The sequence below is a fragment of the Tyto alba genome, unplaced genomic scaffold (assembly GCF_018691265.1).
Source record: "Tyto alba isolate M040663 unplaced genomic scaffold, T.alba_DEE_v4.0 Super-Scaffold_40, whole genome shotgun sequence".
NCBI classification, from domain to species: Eukaryota; Metazoa; Chordata; class Aves; order Strigiformes; family Tytonidae; genus Tyto; species Tyto alba.
Genome location: NW_024881316.1, coordinates 2503250 through 2527893, shown reverse-complemented (window position 1 = coordinate 2527893; position 24644 = coordinate 2503250). Strand labels below are relative to the sequence as shown.

The window sequence follows — 24644 nt, the reverse complement described above, 5'->3', positions numbered from 1 at the left end:
TGCTAATAGAAATTGCTTGATTACTGTGTATCCAGCTGTTAGGTGGCTAATATGAGGCATTTTCAGGTATACCAAGAACAACAGTTAAGCAAAGTGATTAATGAGAGAAGTTTTTTGTTTGACTGGTTCAACATACAAGCAAACTTGAGTGCTGTCTGTATTCTGAAAGACAAGTTTGGTAACATTACTACTAAAAAATTGTGCCTTACAATGCTCAACTACTGGGAGAATGCATGTTTGTTTTTTAAAGAAATACTTAGCATTAGCTCACTTTTAAATGTCTGTTGTAAGAGCCAAGGCTTGAGGATTCTACTTGCAGTTTGGCAAGATAAGTGGGGAAATCTGGAGTCTTGAATGAGGGATAACCTTCTGGACATGAACCCACAGTACTGTCCTTCTTGACACAATGTACAGCTGTTACACCTCTGCTACTGAAATTTCATAAAGCAAAATTAAACTGTATTAGTTATTTAAGTGGCTGACAAAGCCTGGTGAAATCCTGACAAGAATCCCATCATTTTAAATTTCCCTAATCTTTCTAATCCCCACCCCATAAGCAACCAAAGAGGCAAGCATGAAGGGAAAACCCCCCATACCCACAACTACCTGAAACAGATTATAGCAAGGGAGTTCCCTCCAAAAAGCGTAAAGAACAGCCCAGCTGTCTTCTCCTAAATATCGTGAATTATGACCACAGGTATCTAGTCTTGAGGAATGGAGTATTTGCAAAACACTTTGATATGAGACAAAAGCTTTTTTTTCAAGTGTACTTGGTTACGTTAATTGTAAACATAAAATTTCAATTGGCAAACCTGGTCATTTGCAACACAAAGAGTTTTGTGGTAAAAACTAAGCCACAAGCTAGGTTAACCTGGTGGGATTCACAAGATGAATGTGGTAGCAGGGGAAACAATATTCCCCAAACCTCTTATCTTTTCATACTAATTTAAAATTCTCATAAAAAATAGCTCTGTAGTTGTCATAAATTAGTTATCACAGTTATGTTCTCTTCTGAAAAGGAGCATTCTTGGCACAAATAGCTCACAATGGCCCACTTAAAAACCTAGCAAACAACCTAAATATTAGAAAAGGAAAATGACTCAGTCTGTATACACTATAAAGACTATGAAGAGGGGGGAAGGGAAGCATGAAGAACATTTTAGCTAACCTGGGAAGCAGAAACGTTGCTCAGATGCTCCCTATAATGTTCGTGGAAAGAAACAGAAACACTGCTGTGTAGAGTATCTTCTGGGAAAAACAAACTGACAAAGATTATTACAGAAGATTGCACTAGAAATTCAATTAACCTATGGCTGTTGACAAAATATGATGAGTAATCACAGAGTGAAGGAGGAAGGGCTGACACAATTAAAGTTTCAAGTGTAGAAACAACAAAGTAAAATCCTTTAAATTTCTTAAACATTTAGTAATAGTTTACTCCCATCTATTAGATGTGATTTCCACTCAGAGTCAAACCCACTGCCTGCCCAACACGAGGCATATTAACTTCCACTGGTCTACAGCCACTGAAACATATCAAGAATTAACGAATGCACAAGATACAACTGCCCTCAGTACAGCAGAACTACTACAACGTCACGCTTGCAGTCTTTAATGGTATCATGATCTCCTCACTTGCAATTTAAAGGGAGTACCTACAAAGAGAAGCCACAACACATGCTGTGCAGGAAACTAATGAAATGCATTAAGTCAAGATTACTAAAGAAACAACAAAGTGGCAAATATTGGGTAAACCATGTTTCACAAAAAGATAGTTTGTGAGAAAGTGAAGCCGGCAGTTCCCTCTACCTCAAAGCAATTTACTTTGGATTGGTTGACACCTAGAATTCTGTACTGAAATGCACAGAAGTGACAGGAGGTCCCAGCAGATGATTTCCAGAAGGAATATGTTTCTCCCCCCCCCGAGTGCTTAAAACGTCATTTTTGTCATTTTTTAGATTCTGATTTGATTCAAATACATGTATCTAAGCTAAGAAGCTCAGTTGAAGGCAAAGTATGGAGTGAATACAGAGTCTCATCCCAAAAGACAACATTCACAAAGCAAAAGCTCTGTGTGTTCTCCACATTAGGCCATTACAGGAAAAACACTACCTCCTTGCATATTTTATGATACCTCAGAGAGGTAGCTACCTATTGAACATGGAGTGCCTACATCCCATGTAGTTTGAACCTTGTCCCTCTCACCTCAACGCTGCCTATTTCCTAATTTCAGTAGCTCAGTAGGCTGGTTTTCATGCATTCTTTTCTGTGGTCCCTGTCTGAATTTTATAGAACGGAAATGTATCTCAGGACTGCAGATTCCATGGGGTAGCAAAGAATCTGAAAGATAAACATTGAAATATTTCAGTGTTGTAATGTCTAGATCATGTTACAGATCTATCCAATACGGGACAAAACATGGAAATACACATTATGTTCCTTATCTGTAAGGCCCAATACAGTAACCCTTCTTTACTAGCAAGATGACTTCCATTTTTGCAAATGGAAGCATCACATTCTGTGAAAAAAATGGTAATTATTTAAAAAGACGATAACTAAACTCAAGTGAACTAAAACCTAAGTTAGGCACCTCAAAACAACAACGCATTTTGATTTAGCATCACTGCCTACCAGACTCTTAGTCAGAAAACAAGAACAGAAAACAAGGGGTAAAGAAAAGTTTGAAGGAGCTATAAAAACCCCAGCACCATCTGAGCTTAGAGGCAGAGGAGCAGTTATAATACTATGCTGCTAATCTGGAAAGCAAGGCATTGTTCCTACTGCTTATAAATTGTTAGCTTAAAAATGGGCTGAACTTTTTATTTCATTCTGTTCCAGTTCTTGCTGGTTCTTGTAGGACAACCTGTGTCTTCCTTTTCAGCCTCCAAGATGGAAAAGCTGCAGATTTACTTATTTATTTGTATTTTCTAGATATTCAATAGAAACAGGATAGGCTTGTAATTGAGCATAAATATGGGAAAAGGTCACAATTTAAGGAGGCAAAAAAGGTTTCACAGCTTTGTTTTTTCAACTGGATACGCTTATCTTGTTGCATTAATCTTTCCAAAACAGCCAGAAACTAACCAATTTAATTTGAAATTGAAAGAGACATCTTTTTTCTTGCTATAAAAACACGCTGTGTTGAAATGAAAGTAAAAAGGGAAGACTACACATTCCTTTCATCTCCTGGGGAAAGATGTATCTGAACCCCTGTAAGCCTGTTACGGGCTGCATTGCACTGCTCAGTAATCCCCACAGTAGCTGACTCATGCCTGAATTCACAGTCATCTGAGTTCTGTCAGGCAGATATTTGATAAGTGTTTTTCATTTCCACACACGATACACCATGTTTCATTTTGCATTCCTGTTTCTTCTTTCTTTTCCCAAGATGGATCCCCACCGCACTTCTCCACTCTATCCTGCAAATTTAAGCAAAATAATTCAACCAGATACTGCGTTGTCTGAGGGGAAAATGATGGGGTTCTTCTGTCTTTCAGATGAACAAAAGACCTTGCTCTGAGCAAGCAGGTTTCTTAGCATATAGGTAAAAAAAATTTCAAAAAATTTGTACCATGTTTCAAATAGACACTGTTAGAGACAAATCCCACAAGTGAGTTGGTCAACCTTAATTCTAGCAACCCTCCCTAAGTATAGCATATTTATTCTACTGCAGTGCAACTTACTGAACTATGACTTTACAATATATATAAATTCAGAACTATGGGAAATTAGTTGAAATATTCCACAAGAGTATAATCCCCTCCTATATGCTCATCTGTGTGCTGATTAGACTAGATCAGCTAAAACAACCCCCCCCAAAGATGAATAATGAAAAATTATGTCATAATCTCTATACGTGACAGTAGACTTAAAGTTGTATGTACTCTTATGAGATCTGCCACCTCCCAACCTCTAACTATATCCAGTGTAATGGTGCTGTATTGCGTGGAACTTTCCACATTAAGGCCTTAAAATGGGAAAAATTATAAAAGCAATTTCTATTTCTAAATAAGCTGTACAGCACACCATCAAAGGGATCCAAACTATGAATCATTTCATGGCAACACAAATGTCTTTCACTTAATACAAGGGCCTCAACCTAGAAACCAGAACATCACTATTCAGTAAGAGAAGAGCTCACAAAATGTAACATGCCTATGAAATGTCTGGGATGGTAGTAGTTTAGTACCTTGATGCCTTTGCAGTTAAGGGAAGACCTACCTTTTGTTTTGCCTCACCTAGACAAGTGCAATCAGATCTATTCATCCCTCACCCTCCCTGCTACAGTCAGCTGTAGAGCAACGTACTCAGTACGCTGAGCGTGTGAGCTTCTACGGTGGCAGAGTGGCTTTAGTCGTAGTATATATGCACATGCACTTATTTTTACCTGCTGCTCAAACGGTATTTAAATTCTGAGGCATCTCACAGACATTTAACAGCATAAAGGGCAGTCCTATAACCAGCCTGTTAGATTTTATAGGACAGGTCAAAACAAGTGTCATAGGGAGTAGGGCTGTGAGGGGTCTATTACAGGAGGAAGAAAAACAAAAAAGGGAGGGGAAAAATAAAATAGAAAACTCAAGTATAAAATTACTACAAGACCATTTATAATACCAGAAAACCAGTCATACCCCTTCAATTTTGAGGTGCATTCCATATATTGGGTTCTTTCCGTTACCTATCAGCTCTTACTTTCTCTCGCCTCGTTACAAAACCATAGTCCTGCCTCTGGCATATTTGACAGAACTTTTCTTTGGTCAATCAACTTCAACAATCCAGTAACTAGTTTAGGCAGTATCACCTTAATGTGGTGTTAAAAAAAATAAATAAAATGGTCGTCATCTCAGCTTCCAGTTGCAAATTCAAACTATTCATACAGGTCTTTCCTCAGCTGGCACCTCCAGGATGTAAAGGCATTTTGACTGAAATAATAAGAGCCTCTCTTCTTTGTAATCTAATGTTATTTCACCTCTTCTTTAAGGTCATTAAATTGGTGTTTCACTGTCAAAGCACTCTGTCCTTAAAACATACAAGAAGCGCCTGTATCAGATGTGTTATCTGCTAGATCCTAGGCTACCTATAATATTCTAATGTTTTCTTTCATTTTTTAATTTCCCTCCTACCCTCTTTGCCAGTCCACGCAATTTCTGAAGTAACAAATACTCACTTAAATAGTCCTGCAACTAGTTCTCTTTTTTTGAGATCTTCTTTCACAAACACCTGTGTCTTAATCAGATCATTTTCTCTCTCACTTCAGTGTTGTACTTTTTTCAAATGCCATGGGAGGAATGTTCCTGTTTTAATTTTTGAAAGCGGCTTTCAATTTTGTGGTCTTTCCTTTTTCTTTCCCTCCCTTTATTTTTAGGAGCACGTGAGCCAACAGCCAAGGGCACCCTCTGCAATCAGCACCGAGGTCCGAACCTGTCCAGAGTGCTCTTTGTATCCCACATGGACTGAATCATCCCGAGGACTCATTTCACACAGATTGTTTCTGCATAATAGCTACAGGGGGATCGCAGGAAAGCGGGAGCCTCTGCTAATGGTCTAAACAGGGAAATTCAGTTCATCATCTCCTCTAACACGTCTAGGGTCTGGAAGTGATTCTCACTTTACGTCCAACACAGAATTCGGCAGTGACCAAATTCCCGCAGTGGAGCAATATGTAAGAAAATTCATTAACCATCTCATCCACACTTTGGACCTCTCAGCAGTCAATGATGCAACTAGCTGTCAGATGAGCTTAATGAACACGTGGCTTTGAGCAACTTAGCACTGTTATCTGTCGTGGTTTGGGCCTGGTCAGCAACCAACCCCCGCAGGTGGTCACCCTCCCTTCCCCCTCCCCACCTGGGAATGGGGGAGGGAATTAGAGGGGTGAAGGGAGACTTGCAGGCTGAGATAGGAACAGTTTAATAACGGCAATAAAATGAGAACAATGATGATAGAAAAAAAAAAAAGAAATATATAAGCAGGCAATGCACAACATAATTGCTCACCACCCGCTGACCAACACCCAGCCCGTTCCCGGCCAGCGACCCCGAGATACCAAGATCCCACAATCGCAATCCTGGAAGTGAGAGAGAGAGAGAGAGCCTCTTCCCAACCACCCCTCCTCTGTACAGTGAGCATGACGTTCCGTGATATGGAATATTTCACTGGCCAGTTAGGGTCAGGTGCTGTGGCCGTGCTCCCTCCCTGCTCCCTGTGCCCTGGCGCACGGGCAGGACATGGGGAGTCGGAGAGTCCTTGAAGTCTCAGTAGCAGCTGAAAACATCAGTGTGCTATCAGCATTCTTTTCATACCAAACCCAAAGCTAAAGCCAAAACACAGCACTCAATATTCCTTTTCAGGGACTAGATAACTCTATTTCAGCCCAAACCAGGACATTATCACATACCCAACCTACACCTCAGTTAAGAGCTCATTCGAAAAAATGGGCACGTAAATTTAAAACCAAACAGAATGACCCTATTTGACCCTTAAATCATATACCACCACATCAGCTAATACTATGATATTCCAGTGCATTTTCCCAGTTAAGAGTGGTTATTGCAAGACTGAGAACACACTTCCCTAACACTCTATTTATTGATCTATGACTTATAGATGTCACCTCTGGGAAAAGCCAGAATAGAAAACAGGTTATTTAAGGAGATCTCTAGAAACCTAGCTGTGCTTATTACTGCTCCTCCTAATCCATGGATCAGTTCTGAATCTGTGCCATCTCGGGTCACCACAACGCCCCGTGGTGACGAAGCCCTGCTGAACACTGTAATAATCCAAGTAAACACACAGGAGGGGTATCTCAAAAGTCCTCTTAAAAGATTACAGTGCAAAAACAGAACCTTGTATGCACTGAAGAGACGCAAGTCTCTGAACGCTGAAACTAATGCAACCTGGTGTACAGGTTTGTATAAAGTCTGTTGACATTTTAACTCAATTTATGTTAAGATTCAGCATAAGCAGAATGTCATCTTATTAGATAATTGACACAGAAGACAGTTGCTATGAATGTCACAGTTGAAGGACAAACTTCCATGTCTCTGATAATCCACAGGGGAGAGAACCTTGACTGAAAGCGTGTTAAAGTCTAATAAGACAAAAAATTTTTCTGAGGCTGTCTCCAGGTCTCAGGCATCCGTAACACTGCTCACCTGAGTGAATCTTCAAGGTATAACAATATGAAGTTTATGCCATAGCCCTTACTTAACAGGTTCTCAGCTCTCCTTGGCCACTGGACCTCCTGTGCATTCCTGTGGCGGTTGCACCATTGAGACTCCTACCTTTCCATCACAACTGACTGAATTTGGGAGCCAATGGTTCAAAAAGCAAAGTGGGATTAAGCATCTCTTATTTCCATAGAAAACAGGCTGCAAATAAGGAACAGAAGACATCCATTCATACATATACATTAAAGAAACCAATGATTCAGTAGCTATTCTAGGTCCTGTACTCCTGTGAGTATGAGGAATATTCATCCTGTACTATTACTGTACTGTTATCCATCTGACTAAGCAGGGCAAAAGTATCCTTGCAGGCTGACCAACCTAGGAAGCAGAGCTTTAAACTAGAAATGACAGAGGAGAAAGAAATTCTTCAACAAACAAGTAAGTTGTAGATGGGATAGGCAAGCCAAGGGCCCGGGTGGCAGGAGCAGAAGGGACACAGCAATTGTCAGAACCGAGCTGAAGTGGAATCCCTCCAAGCACAGGCAGGTGAAGAAGGAAGTTCCTTCAGAACAGCCTCATGGGGAAAGCTCTCAAACCTGTACTGGGGAATCAGCCCCCTTGGGTGCCCGCCTGAACCGCCTCTACGTGGATGCACACAGCACAGGGGACACACAGGAGGCGCGCAGTTTCTGGGCTGTGGCCTCGCTGGGATCGCTCTCAGGACTGGAGTGCTGCAATGGATGCATAACGGCCTTTTAGGAATGACAGGCTGCTGGGAAGGCAAGGAGGGGAGCTGCCCTTCATGTGAAAGAACAGCTGGAATTTATGAAACTCTGCCTTGGCATGGGGTCAGGAGCCAGCCAAGAGCTGATGGGTCGAGATTAGAGGGCAGACTAACAATAGAACAACCAGGCAAAGCAAGCAACCAAAAGAACCAGACTATTAGATAAAGTATGAAATAACAAATGTTAATAAATTCTACCACTGTACACACTATACAACGAAGACATCTCTTAAGTTATCAAACTCAATCTGGATAAAATCAATTTAAGAGACTCACCTGTCCTACAGAATTAATAATCATTCAGGCTCAGGAGAAGGGAAAAACTGTCTTATGTCTTTCAAGGAACGGCGTTGATGACGTGTGTTATCGCTAAGAGAAATTTCTTTGCAGTCTTCACTGAATAGAGCGACTTAGTGCTTCTTTTTGGGTGAGGCTGGATTGTTTTCAGGAAACTACATTTTTCAATTTGTCACATTCCTATTGACTCATTTAAGGCTTCAGCACAGCCTGGCTTGTGAACTCTCTGGAGTATTTATTCAGTAGCTCTAAAGCAAGTTCTAATCTTGAGGACTGATCCCTAAGATAACCGAAGTTAAAAAACAAACAACTATCGCTGCTACATTAACTCTGTCTAGAAATTAAGACCATCATTGGTACAGTAATAGTTAAACACTGAAGTGTGACACCAAAGAAGTCAACTTTAAAGCTGTGAAACCTACCTCTCCATAGTAAACAGGCAAGAAGTTAGTCATTTGTGGTTTCAATAATATTAGTCTGAAGGACACTAACATAGAAGTTACTATCAACACTGCAACGAGATTCAACAATTAAAAGATCTGGTGCATCTCGGGTAAGAAATAAATCACCAGTTTTTCAATATAGTAGATCAGGACACACTTGGACGTAGGTCTGATGCAACTTTTTGGTTATATTTTGTTATCTTGTTCTGACATCCTTCCCACTGACAGATATATTATGCAGAATTTTCTAATGCAAACTTTGCCACAGGTATGAAAGACAAGGAAGTTGTTTAGTGAAGGTGCACACACACTCACTCTTTCAGTGTACCCTGTTATTTTCACCCCTTCCTCAACAAATTTAAATCTAATCTACAGATAGAGGAGACTTTCTCCTTTTCTAGTTTTGGCTATTGTAGTTCCTAACATGAAAGAGACACTTTTGCACATCCTATCTCCAAGAAATTCTTTATACTTTTTCAGAAGCAGAAGGTGTTAGTAATAGCACTTCAGTTTTCAGAATTCATTTTCTTTGCTTTTGAGCCACCAAAATTTACACAGGCATAAACAAGTAATTGTACTAATTTTAAAAAAAATCAATTTATCCCATGTTACTTTTCTTAAATCATGAAATATGGATATTTATCTCCCAGTAAAAGGTAAGTTTCTCTATCTTGGGAATAAACTATTGATCTATAACCACCATGAATTGCATTTCACAGACATCCCTGCAGTTTTCCTACAGACAATCACCTGGCATTTTGACAGTCAGTACTGAGGTTGCAACACTGAACTTCGTGACTTCTTCACAGCCATTTGTTAGTAAGCAGGCCAAATAAGCAGCCTTTATCATTGCAACTATCACCTCTAAGAAACAGTAACAGAACTACAGTTACTCCACAAGGCCTCAGTACATCAGAAGGAAAAGAAATTCATTCCTCAGCGTTCATATATATTTACTATGAGAACTTTTTATTTAAAATTGTTTAAACAACTAAGAAATTTTATTTCCTCTTGTCAAAGGGAAAGAATGCACTGCTAGAAATCAAAAAAATCAAGAAAGGTACCCCTAAGTTAGTTAACATGGCATTTTGAAATAGGTTTTTCAGGTAATAAGACACGGACGAGAATAAATTGTTTGCATTTCTGTGCAATTTTAAGGAACAGAAAAGGTTTTAAAACTCATGGTTTTACGTGTAGCATTTCAAACTATGCAGTGGTATATCTACATTGGGACAAAAAATATTAAAAAAATAGAACAATATATGCTACAGAGTGGCTTTAAAAACAATTTGTTGAAGTGTGTCATTCTATCATTACAGTTTTGCCACAAACTTCATAAGAATTAGAATCTCATCCATTAACTTCTGTTTTTACAGTTGCTTTTACTTCTTCACAAAGAAATACGTGGTATAAGCCAGGGATGCCATGTAAAATATTACTGCCTGTTACCTTTCTTAAAGTCCTCATTGTCTTTTGTGTTTGGTGCCTTCTGAATAAGTCTAAAGAAGCTGACGACTTGAAAGTTCTAAAGCATAAAAAGAAAAATTTCTAAAAGAACTAGTGTACTCTTGGACAACCTGGATTAAAAGAGCGAGCAGGAAAGAAAAAAATACTGCCTGAAAAATATAACTGTTCATCTATATTGAGTACCATCTAGGAAACTGGAAAATACAGTAGCTATCTTACTTTTCTTTCCTTTATATTTTTTTTTTCCAAAATTAAGATGAGGTACTCTGAACACCAGAATAGATGTTTGAACAAACAGATCACTGTAAGTAGGTCGAGTAAAAGGGCTCAGATTAAACATTCAGCAGTTCTGAAGGAGCAAAATGGCAAGCAGTATCTTAGATGTCACCAAAGGTACGAGGTCTACTCATAAATAAAGTTTGTTCTAAGAGACAGAAAGATAATGTAATACATTTTAAAAGTACAGATACTTTTCCAAGACACTTGATTCTCTTAACACTTCATAACAAGTGGTATGGTTTGATACTTAAAGACCCTTGTAGTGAACACTGCATTCTATGGACCACATAACAAGAGCCAGTATCTTTGTATCTTCTCCTTTTGTTAAGGATGTGCTTTTGTTAGACATAGTTCTCTAAGCATCACTTAATTTTAACCCACGTGAGCGTACCTTGAGATATTACTGAGCAGTCTGTACAAACTGGCAGTTAAATACAAGTCTTAAGTTAAGAAGCAAACTTACCATTAAACTCTTTTACTTTAGAGCTGCTTATTTACTTGTCTAGGACAGCTTAAGTAATGAAATTTGGCATTCGTTCCTCCTAACTTCACAAGCAACCTCTTCTATGCTTGCTGTCCCAGAAAGTTACAGGTTGAACTGAAGTTACACCTCTTGTGGGTTAGATTGATGGAGCTAAGAATTAAGCTTAAATACATTACTGCTTGCTCAACTTGGGGCCTCTGGCCACCAAAGGCTGAAGGAGCAGTGGTTCAGGGTGTTCACATTTGCATGGCAGCTCAACTCTTGGAAACATCCCAGATGTTTACTCTTAGGTCTGTACTTACTAACATAGAGGTACAAAGACATGGGTAAAGATAAAGAGTCTTTGTACTGAAAGTGCACTTGGCAAGTTAGTAAGACAGATATGGAGAGTTCCTACGTTTATAAAATAGGGAATTTGTGTGAGCAAATGCTTACAGCTGTATCTTTCCCTTTATAGGCAAAAAAGGGAGAATTTGGAGGGATGGAACAACTCCCACCCAACAACAAACAAACAGGAAGGTAAACCAAAGACTCGTTCAGAGAAAAAAAAACTTTTAAAGAAGTATTTCCAAGCCCGGAAAAGGTAAAATTGTAGGTTTACCTTATACCAGGTAGTACAAAATAGAAGCTTCATTATGTCATCCATGGTCTTTTAGGGCTCAATGCTAGTATTCCCTTCAAAGTTGTCCAGTGTATCTATAAATAGGAGGGTGAATATAGGAGATGCATGCTTTTTATGTTTTCTATCTCTAGATGTAAAGTGTCAACTTGAATGACAATGCAATTTATAATTTACAAAAATGCTTCACTGTACTGAACAATTTTACCTACACAGTTTTATGTTTGTAAAAAGTTGCATGGAATGCATCTGTAATAATTTTGATTTGGCCTGCCCTTTTCACATTCAAGAGGACATTAAATAACTGAGTCGTCCAAGAAAAGAAGTAATTAAGAAATATCTTTATAAAAAGGAGAGACTGACATGCCCACAAAACAGAATTAATAATCTCCCAGAAAGGAGTATAAAGCTGTTAACTACTGTCACTAGCACTTAACTCACCAAAATTCAAAATATTGTACTAAGACTTGTTGATGAATTAAGGGAAGACCACACCACCACTGTAGTGTAATAAAGGCAGGGAGAAACAGAACTATACACCCCATGTTACAGAGCTGCTATCAGTTCTAATCACACTCATATACCTCAAATATTCTGATTATGTGCAAGAGAACAAGTTTCTTGAGAGCCAGTATTTAACAAGGAGCTACTGCAGTATTTACTCTGTTTCTGAAGTTTTTGAAGAGACAGAAGTCACAAAGAATTAAAAAGAGCTAAGTTGTGTTCTAACACAATGCACATACTGAGGACAAGATTTCAATAATACAATACTCTGGAAATACAAAACCTCCCATCAGTGGAACAACTAGTTATGCCAACCATCAACAATAGCTATATGGAGCACAGTACCATACTGACAGCCCATACCATTGAGGTTAAAAAGCCAAATATGCAAAAGCCAAAGGCATACCAACTAGAAGGCAAGGAATGAGCATTTCATGCATGTGCATTTGAAATATGAGCTGATACTTCTACTGTAATGATAATGATACTACAAAGAAAAGTTAAATTACTGAAAGAGAGGATTTTTGTCCGTTTGCTAGTACTATATAGAGGAAAAAAAAAGTTACCTATAAATCGGGTACTTTTTCAAAAAAGGTGTATCAGCACTTGAAGGGAAACACATGAATTTTTAAAATTTAAGAAAAATTAAATATGGAAAAGCATGAGTAGTGTAGAAAGAAATGGAACATACACTGGTAAGGCTGCTTATATTATCTCAATTTTTCCTTGTGACCTTTTAAACAAAACACAGAAATAAGAATGGAGTTTTCCATCTACTGGTACTTAAAACGGAATGTTAGCAGCAGCAGTGCGTATTTTCTCATAATCTCTGCATTAGAAAAAAAGGTGGTTAAGCAATACACATTTAAATATAAATATTCCAACTCTTACGTTATCTTAAAATGAAGCAAAACTTATAGAGCAAGAAAACACATACCTGATATACCCTGAGACTCTGTCTGTAGATCGCAGTACCACAGTCTGTTCACTGGATCACAGCCTTCTCGGATAGAGAGCAGGACATAGCGACCGTCGTCCGATACCTGTAAGAGGTTACAGAAAAAAAAAAAAAAATACAATTCATCCTTTGGGGAAGAAGACCCTCCAACTTGAAAAGTTAGTCCCTAAACCCCTAGCAGAAAGTAAATTGATGTTACAGTTAGTTGCGTGAACAGACATGTATAGAATATGAGAACCCACACTCATCGCTTACATCAACAAATAACATACGAGTAGTCTGATGGCATTTCAGGAGATCAAAAATGAACAGCATTATCTGTTTATTTCCACAGTAAATGAAAAAAAAAGTTTATGGTTATCAGAAGCATTCCTGCTAAAATGGTGTCTAAATAAGTCAGGGTGGATATCTGCTCCACCACAGACCTCCTCCTGCCTCATCATCGTCTTCATCAAGGGCTGCAGGGCAATCTCTGCTCTGGTGAGCCTCCTCCCCATCCTTCTTCATCGACCTTGGTGTCTGCAGGGCTGTTTCTTTCACATACTCTCACTCCTCCCTCACAGCTGCTGGGCAGCATTTTTTGCCCTTTCTTAAATACGTTACCCCAGAGGTGCTACCACCTTTGCTGCTGGGCTCGGCTGTGGCCAGCGGCAGGTCCGTCTCGGGGCCGGCTGGCGTTGGCTCTGTCGGACATGGGGGCAGCCCTGGCCTATTCTCACCAAAGCCACCCCTGCAGCCCCACCAGTACCAAAACCTTGCCATACAAAGGCAAATACAGCAACTCCTGTACAGCACTAACCTGACTTATCAGCAACTATCAGTGAATATAACAGGACTCCTTATAAATAGTGTAAAACCACAACCACAAGAAAAAACAACAAAAAAACCCCACCAGAAACACAAGCCACATTAAAAATATCTCACAGGCAACGTCTTCAACACGGAGAAGTTTAACTGAATCCATTATATTAAATATAAAGCACTGTTTAAACCTGTGATCAAGTGGATTGCCAGTCTCCTGCTGAAAGAGAATATTCAAAAAGAACCCTCCTACATCAACTAAAACATAAAGCTATGTACCTCGATAGAAACTTCTCAGAAAACTACAAGCCAGTCACTTCTGGTGATACAGGTGTTCAGTTTCTCTCTAGTCACTGACTATAATGTCAGCATTCAAATTCAATGTTACATTGTGCAAGAGCATTTATTTGCTAACTTACCCACCTTTGTAAAGGCACAACGGAGCAACTGGTGGGTTTCGTCCAAAAAAACCTTGAGGTTTTTTTTTGTGATGATGACATCAAAACTTCTGAACTTCCAAACTCCTTTATCAAGGTATTCAATTCCATGCAAAAGGAAGTTTAACTCGCCCTCCCCAAATCCAGTAGAAATAAATGGAGCCCAGCAGTGATATGAGAAGAACCAGTGACAAGAATCTCATTGAAAAAATCAGTAATTTGGGATATAAATATTAAGTATTTTAAGAGATGCAGAGATGTACCAGGACTGCACCTGCTCATCAAAGGAAAAAACGTGCTGCTGAAACTGTTAATACTTAAGTGAAAGAGGTATTCATCTCAGTCAAGTCTTTATTTTGATCCCTGTGCAAGTGCTCCCTTTTTTACTGTGTAATCTGTCAGCTAATCTGAACCTACAGAAAAGAGTTTGTCACAAACTACTTAAAATGGAACTTCAGTGCATCTTCCAGGTCTACATAAACCAACTGCTGCCTCCTCTGGGCGAGCTCTCCTCACCATGCTTTCTCTAGCAACTCCAACACGGTCAGCGTTTGAGCCCGTGAATATCCTAGAGATGTCAAAATCCAGGTTCATCAAATGACTAGATTCACACTCCTGGTGAATTAAGCCCTGTAAGATCATTTTGCTGACACGTGCACACCTCCACACATGGCACCACAGTGCTATGTAGAGAACAGCAGAGTTCAATCAGAACAATGCCTATTGTTTGAAAGGGAAAACCAAAATTTAGTTGCTCACAATGGCAGGACAGTGAAAACCATCAAGTCGGCACTTGGCATATGGCAACCACGCTTGCTCTGGATAGCTGCGCTGCCAATCTATTTTTAAAAGCAAAAGCTGAATACTCACCTACTTAATATTGTTTTTCATAGTATGACACACAACAGAAAAAATTATCCAAGTGGTAGAGGTTAGCTTTGGATTTCTGGCTGCCTTAAGATATCTGCCAGAAGTCCATCTCAGAGGTGGCAAAAGGCTGGCAGCTTAGTCCATCTGAATGACAGTCATTTAATTCAGCAGACTGTCCCTCAAGTTCTCAAGTGGTGGAATTAATAAGGTGTGTTTTCTGTCACAGAGCAGGAAGAAATTTCTTAGAAACCATCCAAGCTGGTAATTTTTAGGATACTTTTGCTTATGGTGGCAAACTAAATGATGCTTACAGAGTTTTCATTTTCACCATTTTCATTAGGTTTACACATGCAAAAGTCTAATGCTGCTGTTACGCGAACATTATAAATTTTCTGATGAAGCTTCTTGGCTTGCTTTTCCACATGCATGTACACACACTAAAATTTCCAAAATGGTGTCTGCTGGTACATAAAGTCATCAATGAATCCTTCCTTCTACTCAGGCTTTGCAAACATACTCTGTTTTCTGGCAAAGCTTTTGGAAGTGCAACTCCATCATGGAAAGGCAGGAAGTAACAGGAAGTCATCAACTTAAAATTTCCCTCTCCCAACTGAGCTGTTTTCAGCATATTCCAAAATTATCACTTAGATGTTTTATGAACAGCTGATACAGAAGGCTGTTTCCTGTCTGCATTCTTAGATGACCATGTCTAATAGAAATTTAAACCCCAGTCACAAAATATGAATCTAAGTTCTGGAAACTTTCCACTTGGCCCTAAACACATCTTCAAAAAAATTCTTATTCACATATTGTAATTACTTCTTAGATTTACTTTGGTTAATATTTGTAACATCAGTTATGCAAAGTAAATTGCGGAACGATACTGCTACTTCAACAGATTCACAGTTTTGAAAACACAAGAAGGGAATTTAGTAGAATACAGAGCCAAGCCTCAGTATATGAAAGCTAACAAAAAACCCCCAACCACCACAGACCCCTCAAAACAAAACAAAAACAAAAAAAAAACCCACACCTCCAAATGAGTGTTTATACATTGTAGCTTTACAGGCCTTTTGTCAACAACTAATTGCATCACTAAAAAAAGCCCATAGAGCTGGAAGCTCACAAGGCAAACAGAAAAGAACACATAAGATTCCTACTGAACCAAACCCATTCATTATATGAAACAGTTAAGATAGCTTTAACAGGGCGGGCAGCCTGCAAAATTGAGACATTTTGCCTCCTCCTTCCAATTCGGGAGTACATCCAGAAACGGGAACCAAAATTGGGTGATCTTTCTTGAAAGAAGCACCTTCAGTGGTTTTAGACAAACATTAACTACAGGTGTCAGTTTTAATTAAACTAGTGACTGCAGTATGCTGCTTAAACAACTGTTCACACTTGTAAAAGCACCAAGTTTCCTTCTCTTCCTCACCAACTCATAAAACATGTTAAGTAATTGTAAGCGGTATATACAAATATAAATTTCAGTTAAACTCAAGAGTATGACACACAAAATCCTTTCAGACATAGTCGTAACCCACATAAATTTGTTCTTTGATGCTGTGAGTTAACTGTTAACAGAAGACTGCTTGCTTTACCCAAGAAAGAAAACTTATTTGCAAATTTCTAATGTTGTTGCAAGGGCAATTCAGAATCTCTGATGACAGCAAATCTGAGTACATCTAATGAGTTTTTCCTTCCACATTCCCAGCTGGACTAGTGAAGAGATGATAGCAGTTTATGCTTAATTTGAATTAGGAATTCCCAAAGCATACTGCGGGTGGGATGCCAATTAGGTCTGCTTCTATCACTAGAGCTATTCTTACATCAGTGAGTTCTATAACCCAAAGGAATTTGCCAGAAACAGGACAAGACTCTGTTGACTGCAGATGCTAAAATGTTTGGTATTATACCACAGATTTAGACATCCACATTGAAAAGTTAGTTTGATGAGCAAATATTGGCAGCAGTACCAGCTTACACAGCCTCCACTTCTAGTTCTTCCTACTGCTATAGTTGCTTGTATCCATGCAAGTTCATTCCCCTGGTCATGCCAGTACAAGCATTTACCATTTGTGTGGTAAACCAGATTGGGGAGCTGATCCAGCTGGAAAAAAAAAGAAAGCATGGTAATCAAAAAACAACAAAAATATAAACATTTTAAAAAAAAAAAAAAGAAAAAACCAAGAATCATCCAGAGGGAAAAAACAAACAAACCAACCAACCAAAGAAGAATCTAGAAAAAAAATAAACAAAAGAAGAATCCAGGAAGGAAAAAAAAAAAAAATTAAAAAATTTCCTTCTGCCAGATTAGTATCTCAGTCAATTCACTGTGCAGTTGCACAAATGGCTGAGCCGATACACTGCACCCAGCAGCTGGAAACATGAATAATAGGGGCAGAGATTACTTGAGGCATCTCAGATGGCAGTACTGATGAATGTATAATCACAGCCAGAATGTCTCTGATTCTTCTATACCATAAACAGAAAAGAGTCTGAGTTTCAGAATGGCAAAAGGAAACAGGATTTCCCAACTATCATTTGGGTTATTCTTGTGCTGCTACATCATCTTCATGAGCTGAACTGCAATCCTTGCTCTTGGCCCACAAACTTATGAACTGAAATTTCATACCAGCATTTCACTCACACCTTAGAAAGCATTCACAGTTCAGCATAAGGGAGAAAGCTGTAATGTCAGAACTAACCGCTTGGATCAGAAGTAAGTTCTCCAGGTTTCCTACATCCAAGTTGAAAAGGAAACACATCCCAAAAATTTCTGAGAGATCTGGAATGCTAGTCAGTGTACATGTCTCTCATTAAAATAATTTCTACCATTTTAAACAACATCCACTGGTAACAGATAAGGAGGTTATAAAGCAATTGAACATCTTAGAATGACATTTAGGTTCTGTCAAAATAAGGCAGAAGAAATGCTGTAGTCTTTCAACTGGATCTTTTAAAAACCTTCAGCATAACAATGATTTTATTGGCATAACACAGCACTAATCCCTAATTTAGCTCTAGTAAAGGAAGGATTTTTTCAAAGAGCTGATGCTGGCATATAGTTTGTAGTTTCACTGCTGCCATTCAAGCACTTGGCAATTTTGAATTCATTAGATCCATTATTTCTGAAATACTTGCTGTGACCATCTTTACAGCATGCAAACATACAGAAGTATCACTATGATAGCTGTGTTCTCCCAGGTACTATTCTATTTAGTCTTGCAAGGATCAAACTCTTTAAAGTAAAATCTTTATAGAGAAGTTTTGGTTTGTAGTAGAGTATTTTTTTGTTGTGGGTTACTTTTAACTAGCAATTTTGTTACAGTATTACCAGTTCTCTCCATTTTGATGAGAAGTAACCACCGCTTAGAAAAACATCAAGAGACTAAGTTGTTCACCTGTAACTTCAATAAATCAATGTGTAGCAAAAGAAGAAAAAAGTTATTTAAAGCCTAACTAGTAAAAGGAGCTTTCCAAGGGTTACATGATCTCCATTTATAATAGCAGTAACCATCTATGAGGATCCCCAGCAAAAGTGAAGTATTTTGTCTACTAGAAGCAGATTTCAGACCAAAAATTCATACATAATTAAACAAAAAAAGAAAAAGAATCAACAGGAGAAGGCTGTCGGGTTTTCAGACTTCCTGGCTTTATGTATTACTCCTCAACTAAAACATCAATAGGAGAGACATTAAAGTGCTTTGCTTCCAGGTAAAGTGCATGACAACAACCCCAGTGAATATTAATGCCAGTTCTTTGAATACTACCCTGGGTAGTCACCACTGCAAGATTCAGGATAAGGAAGAGCTCTCTATTTTTAGTTCACCAACAGGGGCCCTCTGAGTGCATAGTATTATATTAAGACAAGTATACATAGACATCATTCCTTTTTAAGATGACTAATTAAGTTTTACTACCTTTGCCCTTTTTATAATCAAGGTGGAAAAAACTAAAATCACTGTATAATTTGTTTCTGCATAACAAGATAATAAAAATTAAACAAGTAACATTCAGTTATTAGATAATAAGCCTGTGTCGAGGCAAAGATAAACCAACTTCTCTGTTAACTGTAGCCATTAATGCTATTATAATCTACAACCTGATCTGCATCTGCAGTTATTTTACAAACTACTGCTCTTCATGCACTAGTGCCCTTTACATATAGAACAAGACAACCATCACTGCTATCTAATGCATGTCCAATGGAACAGAGCAAATAAATTATATACCAAAAAAAAAAAAAAATCAAAGCTCACAGAAAAATCACAGGCAAAAATCAAAGCTTTCAAACAGAGCCAAGTGGTCAAATATAGTAACTGTACTCAGTCATGAGTAACATGACATCGTAACATGTACCCAGTCATGGGAAGGTCAAACCACCCAGACAAGGCAAGACGGGTAGCAATAAAGATGCAACCACACAATGCATGACATTAACAACTAGGAATTAAAAACTCATAGCATCAAGAGGCTGCATTTCAATACTGCTACAATTTTCACTATATGCTATGTATGTCACAGTTTAAAAAACACCAAGTGACTGACTAGACTTTGTAATTATTCTTTTTTTAAATGTTCATTTAGGAATGCACCCAGTCGCCACAATAAAACAGACATATGACAGCAGTTACTTGCTAAACTTCAGGTACATGCCCCACAAAGATTTTTGCATACTGGCACTGAACCCGAGTATGATTTGACTAAGAAGAATCTACACGCAAGAGACACTGCAGTTTGCCACAGAAATTACCTGCTTGCATTACGTATGAGCATCTTAAAGCTTCCCATCAGATGAGTAAAATAAAATACTGAACACAAAAAACAAAGCACATGCCTTCTACAGAGATAAAAGCAAAAATTCCTGTAGAACTTGTTGAAACATTTGATCAGTAAAAGATGAAAGCAATTACGCTGTCTGAACTCTCTCAAGTGTTCTAACATCATAGGTGTGCACGTGCTCCCATGTCACAAAGATCTGCTTGCACGACAACAGTCAAGAACCCCCACTGTAATCTCCCAGCCTTTCAAACTCCAATTTTATTAATTCACTATTACAAAAAGCAAAATTATTTCCTTTCCTAAAAAAACAAAACAGCTTCTTTATTAGGTAAAATTATTGTGAAGGGTTGTTTTTTTAGGGGGGTGGGGTTTTTTGTAATGAAAGGAACACAGATCTACGTTCTGACATTATCTTTGCAGTGGTGCCTCAAAGTCCCTGAAGCTTGCATATAGCTTCTATCATATTTTATGTTCTAGCAGTCTTTTGAGAAAATGAGGATGAGGCTAAGAACTCCCTTGCACTAAGCCACGCTTTGGGACTGCCTACACAATCCAAGGCCCCTGAAGCTGGTACTGTAAGGCTGCACTGTGTTTTGTTTTCTATCTGCATCGTACTGGTTTAATCAAATAGATTTTGTAAGTCATAATGACGGGTGATCACAGGAACACATCATTTCAGGATCAGGTCCAACAGAAACCACTTACTATGTTCAGAGGAGCAGACCTGACAATCTCTGTGCTGGACATGGCCTGGTTATATGGAAACAGCATGCTGATGTGTTCTATCCACCCATTCCCCAGGTTAGAAAAAATTGCTTTTTGGGCATTAATTCAATTTCCTTATTCCAGGCGGGTTTTCAGTCTTGGATTTCAGATACAATGTGCTGGTATAAAGAGCATTTCTATTCTGACCATATCCTTCTGAGGCTCTGCTAAGCTTGGGGTTGAAGGAGACCTACCAAAGCCAGAGAACTGGGATTTTGTCCCTAGATCATCAGGCTTATGACTGTTTCACTTGCAACAGGACACCAGATGATGATTGCAACAGTATGTACATGCATATTTACATGCATTCTCTTTAAGTCTAGCACAGAGTAAAATCAGTAGCCTTCTGAAGTGACAAACATCACATATGATTTTTACTGTGGCTTTCAGCTTGCTTTTCAGTGCAATGAAAGCACCAAAGCATCAGGATTCTGGCTACATAAGAGATTACCATCTACCACAGCCCCATGTGCATCTAGAAAGGTTGCCTGCCTGTTCCTTGATGGTAAAATTCTCCAAACCTATTGCCAGAGCTGTAGGAGGATATTCACAGTAGGCTTTTATTATATATTCAGCCTTGACAAAGGTAGTGTAAAGCTTTAGAAAAATTCCCAGAGCCCTGTTTTACCCAGCAGTGGATCTCACTTGAGCAAACTGACAATGTTTTGAGCCCTTCCCCTTCACGTTGCTCACTCTTCCCCTGTGGATGCTGCGCTTCCACATTCCTGCAGTGAAAACAGGCTGTAGCCAGCAGGCACCCGGCACAGCTTACTCCTCCTCTGTGCTCTGAATTTCATTTGCAAGATCACCTTCCTGGTTGAGAACCACTGAGGTTAACTGACAGCTCTAAAAAATTTTAAAAATATGGTCAATTCAGGGCCTGTGCACAGTATTTGTTAGATAACAGGAAAAACTGTACTTGTTTCACTGCTGACAGAAATGGGATGGGAGGGTTCCCCTCCTTTCTCTCCTGTTTATCTTCCTGCCAGTACCATAGGGACTTTTAACACCACTAACTGTGAAAGGTTCTTATACAATTTATTGTTTAACTTTGAGAATAACAGTCTGGCTGTGAAAGAGAGATACGCTCAGTCTGCAGAGGAAGCAAGAACATGCCACTGAAACAGAAGCACAGGAAGCTCCTTTTTTCTGAGAGCAGCTCTGACATTGCCAAGGTTTTAACAATCTTCATACCAGACTGCCCTCTACTGGGATGTTATTCAAAAACCCACCATCCCTGCTCCTCCCAAATCACCCACCATCCTAGAATCTGTACCAGAAATACATATGCTTTTTCTATACCAGTGAAAAGATTTGATAGCCTTTTTCAAAACTTATATCTGACTAACAATAAACACATTTTGGTTTTTCCCCCTCACAAGCTTCCCACTCAAGTGAGGAGTGGGAAATACATCTGTATTTCTTTCTACACCAACACCATTTTCAGTGCCACAGATACTGTTTAAACCAAGCATATTTGGGGCTGGTGTTGAATGTGCAATGAGGAAAAAAGCCTGAAGCTGTTTTCTTGCATGTTGTCTTGTAAATGTATTAAGCTGGCAAAATTTTACACAACCTCCTTTAGTCCTAATCAGTGACCTAGTTTCTTTTCTCCATTGAAAATACATACCACACCGACTCTCTACAGCGCACCTGAGATTGCTTTTTTTTGTTTGTTTGTTTGAAGCATCATGGCAACATTATTACTTCTGCAGTCTCTGAAGGATCTCCTTGTCAGGTGCTTTTCACTTGCAAGCAAGGTATTTCTCTCCCTTCACGTAACAGTTGCAAGGCCTGCAAATTCTGCCCTAACCCTGAGTGTGGAAGTTTGAGCTCCGTCCCCATGACGGAGGAAGGTTTGGTGGTTGAGACTAGACCACCCACACCACAATCCAACTGTCTTCACTGGAGCTTGTGTAAAACCTAAGAGAACCCAAATGTCTGTACCTATTTGGCCCAGCAAGGCCCTCTAAAATAAAAATATTTGTTTATTAATCTGACAGGAATACATAAAATTGGACTTTCACAAAATGTTGAGCTGTGCAAAGCTGTATTTTAAAATCTGTGGCAGCATATTAGCACCAAGTAAGAATATTCCGGACAGCGCCAGTAAGGCATACAATTTGATTTTTACTAAAGATATTTTAATTTTTCCTGCATTACTTTGTGGTCTTCCACTTTCTCAAACACATACTTCAAAAAAATTGACCAGAAAACTTATTTGAATGGCCTGAAGATTTTTGACCTATTGCACAAGAATGAAACCACAGTTTACAATTGCAGTTTTGTTTTAATTGCAGAATGTTTTTTCCAGCCCATTAAAAACCATTTTTCACTAGTATCAGGATGACAGAGCAATATTTTACAGCTGAAGCTCACAGCACAACTCTAGAATACCAGCTGTTTAAAAGTACTTTCACTTAGTTAAGCTCATGATTATTTACCAAGGTGGATCTCTGCTTTACCGCTCCTCCTTAAAATAGCATTTCTTCTTAAATACTAACATCTCTGGAAGGTTATGCCTCCTAGAGGTCAAGAAAGCAGTCATAAGCAGCCACATAAATTTATTAAACAATGCAGAGCAGGGAGATGTTTCTCTCTTCACCATCCTCCCCACTTCCCCAGTACGTATGGGTCTGTTTCAATTCCTGTATCTTCAGAACTGGTGGTTGCACTACATTCTATTATTTTCCTATTCCACAGCAAAACTTTTCCTATTCCATAGCAAAAGTTACTACTACCAGTCCCCTTTTCCCAGCCCAAAAGCCTTTTTTGATCATTTAATGTAAGGTCCATATGTTCTCATTAATCACAGTAACTACCTGAGACATTTGGTATCAGAAAAAAAAGGTATTTTTTACGTTTAAGGCTGCCTCAGCCAGGAGATGCAGGATGACTGCTTTTCTGCACCCTGGCCAGGCAAACTCTTTACTACTCACTACAAGCACTGTACTATGAATTTTCTTCCACGGTGGTCCTCCTATTCAGTTCTGTATTTCTGATCTTGAAACGCTCCAGCCCTGCTTCTTCAACTTAGATAAGAAAAGGCTCTGTTAGTGTGCTATTATCTCAAAGAAAGTTTTTTCTACAAGACAAGTGTACCTCTACACCTATTACAGAAGGTATCTTTTCCACAGGATTTAATACCATTTGAGACTGAAAAAGCTTTCACTACCCTAAAAAGCTGTATGGTCTAATGAATCAGACTGCAACTGCCCTCCCCCACGGAAAATTAATCTGCCTTCACAACAACATGTGTAGTTTAGCTCACGACACTGCAAAGCAATAATAATCATAATAATAATAAGCATCACTTGTGAATCAGTGGATACATCACTACAAGACATCTGTCACCAACAGAAAGACCATTTATTTACAGAACTAGGGAAAAATAAGGATAATGATTTCTAGATTCCATTGTATTGCCAGTTAAACTCAACAGAACTGATAAGTTTTTGAACAGTAAAAATAAAAAAATAAAAAGAACCAAAAAACTCCCCCAAAAAACAAAAACATTCCAAAGCCCCATTTGCAAGCTTACACCAATAGTGAGGTTCAAGCCCCTGTTTAGGTGCTGAAAAGGACTGCCATGGTTTAAACCCGGCCGGCAGCCAAACACCATGCAGCTGCTCGCTCACCCCCAAGGAATGGAGGAGAGAGTTGGAGGGGTAAGGAGACTCGTAGGTTGAGATAAAACCAATTCAGTAATTGAAATAAAATAAAATTGAAATAATGATAATAATAATGGTCATAACAGAAAATACAAACGGGTAACGCAGAATGTGATTGCTCACCACTTGCTGACCAATGCCCAGGCTGTTCCTGGCTAGCTGATCCCAGAGAAGAAAGAATCCCGAAACCATCATCCCAAAAATCCAAGTGGAGCTTCCTGATCATCCTTTATCTATATACTGAGCATGGTGTTGGATGATAAGGAATATTCCACCGGTCAATCTGGGCCCGTTGCTCTAGCTATGCTCCC

General features: G+C 38.9%; 1 protein-coding gene across 1 annotated transcript in view; it reads right to left on the bottom strand.

The window, feature by feature from the left end:
• The window catches only part of LOC104366429 (prolyl endopeptidase), a 108284-nt gene that overhangs the window by 66402 nt on the left and 17238 nt on the right, over nt 1–24644 (bottom strand). The window contains exon 7 of the mRNA XM_042803092.1: nt 12984–13089. Within this exon, the coding sequence (XP_042659026.1) occupies nt 12984–13089 (106 nt within the window). The remainder of the gene's footprint in view (nt 1–12983; nt 13090–24644) is intronic.